Source organism: Diceros bicornis, chromosome X, assembly GCF_020826845.1.
Source record: "Diceros bicornis minor isolate mBicDic1 chromosome X, mDicBic1.mat.cur, whole genome shotgun sequence".
Taxonomy (NCBI): domain Eukaryota; kingdom Metazoa; phylum Chordata; class Mammalia; order Perissodactyla; family Rhinocerotidae; genus Diceros; species Diceros bicornis.
In genome coordinates this window covers 99,918,617-99,930,690 of record NC_080781.1, presented here as the reverse complement: position 1 = coordinate 99,930,690, position 12,074 = coordinate 99,918,617, and the positions used below count along the sequence as shown (strand labels likewise).

Sequence of the window (12,074 nt, the reverse complement as noted above, 5' to 3'; positions counted from 1 at the left end):
CTCATTGTGGTTTTAATTTGCATTTCCCTGATGATTAATGATGTTGAATACCTTTTCATGTGTTTATCATCTGCCATCAGCGTATCCTCTTTGGTGAAGTGTCTGTTCATGTCTTTTGTCCATTTTCTACTTGTATTTCTTTTTTTACTGTTAAGTTTTGAGAATTTTATATATTTAGACACCAGTCCTTTGTCAGATATGCGGTTTATAAATATTTTCTCGACGTCTATAATTTGTCTTTTCATCTTTTTAGCAGGGTATATTTCCAAACAAAAAATTATAATTGATGAGGTCTAATTTATCAATTTTTCCTTTCAAGAATCATATTTTTACTGTCAAGTTTAAGGGCTCTTTGCCTAACCCTAGATCCCAAAGATTTTCTCCTATTTTTTTTCTAAAAGTTCTATAGTTTTACATTTTACATGTAAGCTCTTGATCTATTTTGAGTTAATTTTTGTATAAGGTATGAGATTTAGATTGAAGTTCGTTTTTTTGGTCTATGGGTGTCCGATTTTTCTAGCATCATTTATTGAAAGGCTGTCTTCCTCATTGCTTTTCACCTTTGTCAAAATCAATTGGATATATTTGTGTCGAATGCTTTTTCTGCCTCAATTGATACAATCTTTTAAGATTTTTCTTCTTTAGCTTGATGATATAGTGAATTACACTGATTGATTTTCAAATGTTGAAACAGCCTTGCATATGTGGAATAAATCCCACTTGGTCATGGTATATAATTTTTTTATACATTTTTGGAATTTGTTTGCTAATATTTTGTTTGAGGACTTTTGTACCTAAGTTCATGAGAGATATTGGCCTGTAGTTTTTTTTCTTTGTTTGTTTATTCTGTCTTTGGTTTTGATATGCAGGTAATATAGCCTCATAAAATGATCTGGGAAGTATTCCCTTCTCTTCTGTTGTACAGAAGAAATTGTGTCAAATTTGTGTTAATTCGTTAAATGTTTGGCAGAATTCTCCAGTGAAATCTCTGGGCTTGGATATTTCTTTTTTGGGAGGTTTTAAGTTACAAATCAAGGGAGCTGGCCCTGTGGCATAGTCATTAAATTCGATGCATGCTGCTTTGGTGGCCTGGGTTCGTGGGCCTGGATGCCGGGCGCGGACCTACACCACTCGTCAGACATGCTGTGGTGGCGACCCACATACAAAATAAAGGAAGATTGGCACAGATGTTAGCCCAGGGCTAACCTTCCTCAAGCAAAAAAGGAGGTAGATTTGCAATAGATGTTAGCTCAGGGCTAATCTTCCTCAGCAAAAATAATAATAATAATAATAATAATAATAATAATAATAATAAATTACATATCAATTTCTTTAATGGTTTTAGGACTATTCAGTTTATCTTTAATGAGTTTTAGTAGTGTGTGATTTTCAAGGAATTGGTCTGTTTCTTCTAAGTGGTCAAATTTCTGAGCATAAAGTTGTTCAAAATATTCCCTTTTTGTCCTTTTAATAGATGTAGGGATATTCTCTTGTTTCATTTCTGGCATTGGTGATTTATGCCTTTCTTTTATCAATTTTATTGATGTTTTCTCAAGGAAGTAGTTTTTTTTTAAAAGAGCATACATAACGTTTTCCATTTTTTTATTGAGGTAACATTGGTTTATAACATTATATAAATTTCAGGTGTACATCATTATATTTTGACTTTCGTATAGACTACATTGTGTTCACCACCAAAAGTCTAGTTTCCATCCATCTCTGTACAAATTTCCCCCTTCATCTCTTTTCCCTCCCCTCTGGTAACCACCAATCTATTCTCTGTATCTATGCATTTGTTTTTTGTTGTTATATTTTTATCTTCCAGATATGAGTGAAATCATGTGGTATTTGTCTTTCTCCATCTGACTTATTTCCCGTAGCATAATACCCTCAAAATCCATCCATGTTGACGCAAATGGCAAGATTTCATCTTTTTTATGGTTGAGGAGTATTCCATTGTATGTATAGACCACATCTTCTTTATCCATTCATCTGTCAGTGGGCGCTTAGGCTGTCTCCAAGTCTTGGCTATTGTGAATAATGCTACAGTGAACATAGAGGTGCATATATCTTTTCAAATTATTGTTTTTCTGTTCTTTGGATAAATACCTAGAAGTGGAATAGCTGGATCATATGGTATTTCTATTTTTAATTTTTTGAGGAATCTCCATACTGTTTTCCATAGTGGCTGCACCAATTTACATTTCCACCAGCAGTGTAGAAATGTTCCCTTTTCTCCACATCCTCTCCAACACTTATTTCTTGTCTTTTTAATAATAGCCTTTCTGATGGGCATGAATTGATAACTCGTTATGATTTTGATTTGCGTTTTTCTAATAGTTAGTGATGTTGACTATCTTTTCATGTGCCAGCTGACTGTCTGTATATCTTCTTTGGAAAAATGTCTGTTCAGATCTTCTGCCCATTTTTTAATTGGGTGGGGTTTTTTTGTTGTTGTTATTGAGTTGTATGAGTTCTTTATATATTTTAGATATTAACCCCTTATTGGAAATATGATTTTCAAATATCCCAGTTGGTAGATATTTTCATTTTGTTGATGGTTTCCTTTGCTCTACAGAAGCTTTTTAGTTTGATGTAGTCCCATTTGTTTATTTTTTTTCTTTTGTTTCATTTGCCTGAGGAGACAAATTCAAAAAGATATTGCTGAAATTGATGTCGAAGAGCATACTGCCTATGTTCTCTTCTAGAAGTTTTATGGTTTCAGGTCTTACATTCAAGTCTTTAATCCTTTTTTTTTTTTTTTTTTTGGTAAGGAAGATTATCCCCGAGCTAACATCTGTTGCCAATCCTCCTCTTTTTGCTGAGGAAGATTGGCCCTGGGCTAACATCTGTGCCCATCTTCCTCTACTTTATATGTGGGATGCCTGCCACAGCATGGCTTGATAAACGATGTGTAGGTCTGCGCCTGGGATCCGAACCTGGGAACCCTGGGCCGCCAAAGTGGAGCACGTGAACTTAACCACTACGCCACTAGGAAGGCCCTCTTTAATCCATTTTTGAGTTAATTTTTGTGTATGGTGTAAGATAGTTCTTTTGCATGTGGCTGTCCAGTTTTCCAACATCATTTATTAAAGAGACTTTTCTTTCTCCGTTGTATGTTCTTGGTTTCTTCATCAGAAATTAGCCACTCATAAATGTGTGGATTTATTTCTGAGATCTCAATTCTGTTCCATTGACCTGTGTGTCTGTTTTTCTGCCAGTACCACACTGTTTTGATTATTATAGCTTTGTAGTATACTTTGAAATCAGAGTGTGATACCTCCAGCTTTTTTCTTCTTTCTCAGGATTGCTTTGGCTATTCAGGGTCTTTTGTTGTTCCATATAAATTTTAGCATTCTTTGTTCTATTTCCATGAAAAATGTTGGGGTTTTGATAGAGATTGCATTGAATCTGTAGATTGTTTTAGATAATATGGACATTTTAACTATGTTAATTCTTCCAATCCATGAGCACAGAATATCTTTCCCTTTCTTGGTGTCTCCTTCAGTTTCTTTCAACAATATCATAGTTTTCAATGTCCAGGTATTTCACCTTTTAGGTTAAATTTATTCCTAGGTTATTCTTTTTATTACAATTATAATTGTTATTGTATTCTTTTTTTTTTTCTTGTCAGGAAGATTAGCCCTGAGCTAACATCCGTTGCCAGTCCTCCTCTTTTTGCTGAAGAAGACTGGCCCTGGCCCCCACATCCATGCCCATCTTACTCTACTTTATATGGGACACCACCACAGCATGGCTTGACAAGTGGTGCATCGGTGCACGCCCATGATCCAAACGTGTGAACCCCAGGCCGACGAAGCGGAGTGTGCACACTTAACCGCTGCACCACCGGGCCGGCCCCAATGTTATTGTATTCTTGATTTCTCTTTCTGCTATTTTGTTGGTAGTGTATAGAAATGCAACTGATATGTTGATTTTGTACCCTGCAACTTTACTGTATTTGTTTATTATTTCTAATAGTGTTTTGGTGGATTCTTTAGGGTTTTCTGTATATAAAAATCATGTCATCTCCAAATAGTGACAGTTTTACTTCAAAACTTTTGTTTCATTGACTATTCTCTATTGCTTTTATTTTCCTTCTAGTGGCATTGCATTTTTCTCTTTTTTCTAGTTTTTTGAGGTATAAACTTAAGTTATTGGTTTGAGACCTTTCCTCTTTTCTTATGTAAGCATTTAGTGCTATAAATATCCTTCTCACCGTGGTGTTATCTGTGCACCACATATTCTGTTCTGTTGTATTTTCACTTTCGTTCAATTCTATGTACTTAAATTTTTTTTTGCGAATTCTTCTTTGACCTATAGATTATTTAGAAGTGTGTTGTTTAGTTTCCAAGTGTTTGGAAATTTTCTTTCTATATCAAGTTCTAGTTTGATTCCATTATGGTTGGAGAACATGTTCTGTATGATTTCTATTCTTCTATATTTGTTCAGATTAATCTTATGATAATGATATGGCCTTTCTTGGTGAATGTTCCATGGGCACCTGAAAGTTGTGTTTTCTGTGGTTGGGTGGAGTCTTCTATATGTGATTAGATCCTGTTGCTTCATTGTATTTTCAGATATGTATCCTTGCAGCTTTTCTTTCTAATGCTTCTTTCAGTTGTGAAGCATGGCTTTTTGAAGTCCCCAACTGTTATTGTGGGTTTGTCTATTTCTCTCTTTAACTCTGTCAGTTTTGCTTTATGTATTTTGAGGCTCTGCTATTTGGTTACCTATATGTTTAGGATTATTGGCCTTCCTGGTGCTTTGATTCCTTTATCATTATGTGATGGCCCTTTTTGACTCTGATAATTTGCTCTGAGATCAACTTTATGTGATATTAATATAGCCCTTCCTTTTTAAAAATTAATCTTCATGTATGTCTTTTTCCTTTGTTTTACTTTCAACCTATCTGTGTCCTATTTGAATTGAGTTTCTTGTAGGCAGCATATTGATGGATCATAGTTTTTATCCACTTTGCCAATCTCTATCTTTCACTTGGTATATTTAGCACATTTACATTCAAGGTAATTATTGATATGTTAGTGCTTAAGTCTGCCACTTTATTATTTGGTTTTTGTTTGTTACTCCTGTTTTTATTTTTTTCTTTCTCTCTTTTTTTTTAACCTTCCTGTGGGTTATTCAAACATTTTCTAGGGTTCCATCTTGTTCTATGTATAGTGTTTCTGAGTATATTGCTTTGTATAGTTTTCTTGCTAGTTGCTCTAGGCATTACAATATGCATACATTACTTATAACAGTGTAGACATATTGCAGTTTTATTGTTTTGAGTGAAGTGTAGAAACCTTACTTCCATTCAGTTCCCTTTACTCTTCTTACTTTTTAAGTATAATTGTCTCAAGTATTTCCTTCATGTACATTGAACACCACATTATGTGGTGTTATATTTTTTGCTTCAACCATCAAATATGATTTAAAATACTCATGTAAAGTAGAATAGTCTGTTTTATTTACCCTTTTTATCCATTTTGATCTTCTTTCCTTTATGAAGTTCTAAGCCTTCTTCTGTTTTCATTTCCTTTCTCTTTAGCCAGTCTTCAAGGGTAGGGTTGCTAGCAACAAATTCTCTTAAGTTTACTTTGCATGAGAATATCTTTATTTTCCCTTCATTTCTGAAGGACATTTTCACCAGATATAGAAGTCGTGGTCAACTTTTTTTCTTTCAGTACTTGAAAAATGTTGTGACACTTCCTTTTAGCCTCCATGGTTTAAGATGAAAAATCTGTCATTTGAATTAATGTTCCCTTTTAAGTAATATGTTGTTTCTCTTTGGCTGCTTTCAAGATTTTTTTCTTTAGTTTTCAGAAATTTAAGTATTGTGTGTCTTAGTGTGGATTTCTTTGAATTATTCTGTTTGGGGTTTGCTCAGGTTATTATATCTTTAGTTTTATATCTTTTGCCAAATTTGGAAAGTTTTCACCTTTATTTTTCAGAATACTTTTTCAATCCCATTCTTTCTTTTCCTAACATACTATTCTCCAATGATACAAATGTCACCTCTTTTATTACTGTCCTCTGGGTCCTTGAGAAATTTTTTTCATGTTTTGTGCATATTTTCTCTTTGCTGTTCTGTAAATTCTATTGATCTATCCTCAAGTTCACTTATTATATCCTCTGTCATCTCCACTGTAGTATGAAACCCTTCAAGTGAGCTTTTTATTTATTTTATTTTTCAGTTCTGTAATTTCCATTTGATTATTTTTCATAGCTTCTATATCTTTGCTGAGATTTTCTATTTTTAATTTGTTTTTAGAAAATTCATAATTGCTCGTTGGAACATTTTTTTTTATAATTTTATTTATTTATTCCCCCCCCAAAGCCCCAGTAGATAGCTGTATGTCATAGCTGCACATCCTTCCAGTTGCTGTATGTGGGACGCGGCCTCAGCATGGCCGGAGAAGCGGTGCGTAGGTGCGCGCCCAGGATCCGAACCCGGGCTGCCAGCAGTGGAGCGCGGGCGCACCAAACCGCTAAGCCACGGGGCTGGCCCTCGTTGGAACATTTTTTTGATGATTGCTTTAAAATACTTTTCAGATAATTCCAACATCTGATACCTCTCAATTTTGATGGCCGTGGATTGTCTTTTCTTTTTAGAGTTGTGATTTCCCTGGTTCTTGATATGATGAGTAATTTTCAGTTGTATCCTGAACATATTGTCTATGATGTTAGGAGAGTCTGGGTCCTATTTACATCTTTTTTCATCAGTCAATCCTTTTGTTGAAAGTGTAGTACAAGCGTTAGTTGCATTTGTATGTTCAGCTTCCCACTGGACCCTACCCGTACCACTCCAGCAAAAGTGAAGCCCTAACTCTCACTGCCTCAATGCAGATGAATGGTGTGGAAGTTAAAGATAGAGAAGGTAAAAAGATATTCTCAGCTCCCTCAGCCCTGCTGACTCATTCTCTGTGAAAGTGGGGCAATGAGTCACACCATTTCATTGCCTCTAAGTGGGGATGTAAGCTCAGCTCCCAGCGGGGCCCTCAGGACCCCAGAATAAGGGGAAGTATGGGACTAACTCATACTGCTTAGTTGCTGCAAGGTGGAAGCAGAATTTCAGCTTCTTTTTGGGCCCCACTGACACAAGAGGAGGGAGAAAGCAGGATGTCAACTATGTCTTGTATCACTTCATTCAGCCTTGTTGATGCTGGGTTGTTATAGAAGCTTAGCTCCCTACAGGGCCTCACTGACATGGGCTCTGGGGAGAAGAGGGACAGAGTGCCAACTAGCCCTGCTTTGCTCTGCCTTGTTCAGTCTTGATTTTTCCAGTGGGTGTGGAGGTTTAGCTTTCCACTAAGCCTTGCTGACACCAGGGGTGGTGGAAAGTGGAGTCCTTACTAGTCCCAACTTGCTCTACCTTGTTCAGTCTCAGTGATGCCACGTGGGTATAGAGGTTAGCTCCCCATTGGGTCCCAGTGACACTGAAGACAAGGGGTGAAGCATAATTGTAACTAACCCTGTCTCATTCTGCCTTATTAAGTCTTGTTGCTGCTAGGTGGGGATTTAGGTTCAGCTTTTCACCGGACTTTGCTGACAGTACCCTGGTGAGACAATTAGACCACTGCCTACCTCTGCTGGGTAGGGAATTGATGATGACCTCTCTGCCCAGCCCTGCTGACACTGCCCTAGTGGAGGAATCAGGGCATTGCCTGGTTGTGGAATGGAAAATCAGCTACCTGCTCAATCTATTGATACCAGCTGGCAGGGGAATCAGAGTTCCACTTGGTTCTGCCTAGTGGGGTTTGGAAGATCAGCTTGCCTACTCTGTTTCATGGAGACTGCTTAGACAGGGGATGGATCACTTTGACTAAGAGCTGCGGGCATAGGGAAACCTATCTCTTTGGCCACATGCACCCAGAATGGAGCTTCCATCATGCTGAGCTGAAAGGGAAGGAAAGGAGCAGGTTGTGGCACAGACTTTAGGTGTTCTTACTGAGATTTAGTAGATTTCTTAATAAATCTTTCTTTATTTGCTGTATTCCTTTAGGATAATTTCCAGAGACTTTGGTTGTTTTTAAAATAATCTTTACCAGTTATGGTGGTTTTGTTGGGGAGCAGGTCTGCTCATATGCTATTTTCGTCTCTGAGTCCTCCTATATTATTCATTTTAAAAATCTGATCATACTTGTAAAAATATGGCATCCTTTTTTTTAGTGCCATCATGACTCCTGTGATGACGTATGGTCAGCTGGATGGTCTAATAAACAAATGGAGCCTTGAGTTAGAGGATCAAGAGAATCACTTTCTTCACCAGGCCACCCAGCTCAATGATTGGGACTGTACATTGATTGAGAATAGTGAGAAGGTAAAAAGATATTCTCATTAATCTACCTGCATTCTACAAGTATTTTCAGATGAACGCAAGAGAATAGACCTTTGTTTTGTGGTTAATTTTCTATTCTGATATTGGTGATCAACTTAAAAATAATTTCCTTAGGTAATAAGTGCCTTGAATTAAGAAATATTTAATATTTGAAGTGTACATGAAAAAATTGATATTATTTTAAAATTACAATATAAATTCAGATATTTACATTATTATATTATTGTTTTTCTTTATAGTTTATTACTTTGCATGGAGAAGTGGAAAAAGCAAAACTGGATCAGCAAAGGTAGAATCTTAGATTCCCTGGGTTGAAAGAGTAAAGATCTATCTCTGTCTAGTTTTTTTTTCCTTGTGGTAGTTCATTGACATTTATTTTGTCACTCCAAATTCCTTTCATCGGCCCTTCTCTTGACTTGTTTTGTTCAGGCTGGAACGAGAATTAGATTTTATCCTGTCAGAGCAGAAGGATCTAGAAGATTTCTTGACCCCTTTAGAGGAGTCTGTGAAGGACCATAGTGAGTCTGTTTTTCTGCCATATGAAGATGAGGAGCGTAAGAGGACGTAAGTAACTGAATAAAGATCGAGGAATGGGGCAGGACTTAGCCCCATTAGAAAGGGAAAAAATGGAATTGAAAGGCAGGGATTAAAAACTGGTAGAAAAGGACAAGTTCTTGTAGTTGCCATTTATCAACTTATTTGACTTTTTTCTGTTTATCTTTTCAGGATGCTTGAAAATGAAGTAATCATTCTGGCAATTTTGTTTTATAGCATTTTGTACACTGTTGTTAATCTCAAGTTTATACATGGCCACTGGAAAGTTTTTGTGTTTGTCAAGTTTGTTCTTAAATTAGAAATACAAATTTTATGTGTGTGGTGTCATAGTATTGTGGGATATTTATGTTCTTCTATTTATATTGACTCTTTTAAACCTAATGTTCATGCAATTGCTTCAGTGATAAATCATTTGCTATTTTAAAGGCAATTTGTTAATCTGGGGACAAACTGCATAGCTCTCAAAAATTGAATGATTTTGTCGATGTCTTGGGCTGGATATATTTTATTTGTGTGTGATCCCGTCTTTACCTTTGGTTGATACATTGCCAATGTTCCCACAGTAACTTTATCTCTCTGGAACTGAGATTTGGTAATCAGACCAAATTATAAAGTTTTGTTAGGAGAACTTCTGTGAATGTGAATGTGCTACATAAACTAGATTGAGACTAAGTTGGCCTCATTTTATCAATTTAGTGAGTTAAGACTGAGCTTATTTTTAAAAGGCTTGCGAGTTAACTTTTTTGTAGGTGAGTTAAATGTGGTAAGTATAACTAATCTGTATGGACCCTAGTTCTGTTTCTGCTTTTGTATTTCAGCCTTTGTGAATTTCTTTTTTTTTTTTTGCATTGCTTTCTCATTTTTTTGAAACATATAGAGTTATGTTTTTGGCCATGAGATCCTAACTGTAGTTTAAAGAAATAATTGAAACATTAGTTCCTTTCCAATTGCTCTTGTGTTGTCACTATTATATTGTGATGGAATCTTTACCAGAATCTTCAACAATCTAGGCAACCAATTATCCATAAGTACTTTGGGACAGAAAGGCAGTAGATAGTTATCAATAAATCTAATTGAATCCTTTAATATTTATAGACATTAAGGTTGAAAAACCCTCTGATCACTTTAATTCTCATAAACATATTCTTGACTAGGTTAAGTGTGTGTGTGTATCTGTGTGTGTGTGTGTGTGTGTGTGTGTAAATAGTTTGGGTGGAAATCTTGAGAATTTAGCCAACTAATCAGTTTTTTGTAAACTTAGTAGATTTCTCTGCCTTTAGTTATTGTCAATCTCATTTCTCAAAACATCTTTTGTTGGATGATGGAGTATATTTATATAAGATTTTTCTTTGAAAATTTATGTGTTCAAAATCATTGACGACATCTCAGCACTTATTGACTATTGCCAAACACCAATAACTTCTTCTATGTCTAAATGTCCTGTGGGTTTATTTTGGCACCAAAAACGAGTTCTTTTGCTTCAGAGCTCCCCAGAACATTATCCAGAGTAAATAGGTGACTGTGAAAATGGCAAGGTGGATAAAAGCCTTCACCTATGGAGTCTTTTTTGAATATGGTAATAATAAGTTCATGAATGCTGCATTCATAAAAATGTGCCATTAGTCATAAATGAGACCCACTGAGAAGGTAGGGGAATTGGGGCAAATCCAGTTGGCAGTACCATCTTTGTATGTAAGTAACAATACACAGTAGATAAAACATTGCTTGTTAATCCTTTATTTTACCTGTCTTTTCAGTTACAAATTAGCAGGAAATATAGATGCTCGGCTGAAACGAATGGCCCAAGATCTCAAGGACATTATTGAGCACCTGAATGCATTTGAAAGTCCTGCTGACACTACTGACCCGGTGTGTTAACTGCTTTATCTATTTAGACAACCAAGATTTAGTGTGAAATTAGCATTCTGTGTGGTTCCTTGAGCTAATCACCTTCTCCTGTCCACTATAGTGCTCCTTACCTGCCTCTAGAGATACGAAGCTCTTGGGTATAGTTAGTGTGGCAGGAAATATTTAAGGACAGAAAGGGTGGTGAGTTTTTTGTGATTATTCCCAGAAGGGTAAAAAAATGACTTTCCTCCCTACTTTGGTTTTCTCTCTGTTCTTCGCATAACTAAATATGTCCCTGTACTAATTTTTCTGTTCGCTTACTCATTAGCTAGTTCATTCTTCCTTTTACTTATTTATCTACATAGTCATATAATTGCGAGTATATATGTTTGATTCTGTTAGGTATATTCAGGCAATCCTTAATTTATGAATATGTTCTATCTTAAAAGTTTGATGTCAACTATTTGAGACTTAAAATATATTTTTCCATAGAAATTTTGTTAAATATGGTTATTAGGTTTCCACCTGCCTCATAGGATCCTGCTTAACTCATAACATAAATGTATTATAAGCATGGGAAAATACAGCCAGGGCTCCAATTAGAGAGTTGAGATGTTTTGAATTAATTTGGCGGTAAGAAAGGATTGGTTTTTTTTTTTTTCTTTATCTATACTCTAATTAAAGAGCTTATTTCCTCTACCTTTCCTTATTGTCTTAGCAGCTAAATGGAGTCCTCCTTTTCCCTATTCTCACTCCATGGCAGTAATGGTAAGAGGAATCTCCCATTGTGGGAGCTCCCATTGTACTTCCTATCAGTTGATTATAATTAGGTGTGGGGCCAGGATCTGGGTAGTTGAGGATGAATGATATATATATATATATATATATAAGTGGTGATTTTTCTTTAGTAAGCCCTTTATCCAATTATATAAAGATAGTTTTTTACCTACATACATATTACTAGCTTTTTTTAATTATAAGGAACCGGCATGGTATAGTTGAGAAAGCGTTAGAATTTTATTTAAGTCACTTAATCTCTCTGGGTCTTGGCTCCTTCTTTTGCAAATTGTCAAGAGTGGACTAAATGATCTTGAAGTCCCCTCCAGCTATAAAAATTATGCCATTCTCTACTTTGGGTGAATCTAAAGTTGAACAAAGATAAACATAAATTAGTCTGGGATTATCCATGCTACCATATCCCTGTGTTCACACAGATGATCCAGAGCTGACAGAATATAGGTTTTCTTTTTAACGAACTATTAGATCACCATGTGACTCCAAAATTCAAAATTGTTTTCCTGTATAGAATTTTGATGCATGATAAATTCAC

General features: G+C 35.8%; 1 protein-coding gene across 1 annotated transcript in view; it reads left to right on the top strand.

Annotated features, from left to right (window-relative positions):
* Nucleotides 1-12,074, top strand: part of NUP62CL (nucleoporin 62 C-terminal like) — a 96,272-nt gene that overhangs the window by 48,708 nt on the left and 35,490 nt on the right. The window contains exons 5-8 of the mRNA XM_058536458.1: nt 8,173-8,323; nt 8,581-8,630; nt 8,771-8,905; nt 10,654-10,765. Coding sequence (XP_058392441.1) covers nt 8,173-8,323; nt 8,581-8,630; nt 8,771-8,905; nt 10,654-10,765 — 448 coding nt within the window. The remainder of the gene's footprint in view (nt 1-8,172; nt 8,324-8,580; nt 8,631-8,770; nt 8,906-10,653; nt 10,766-12,074) is intronic.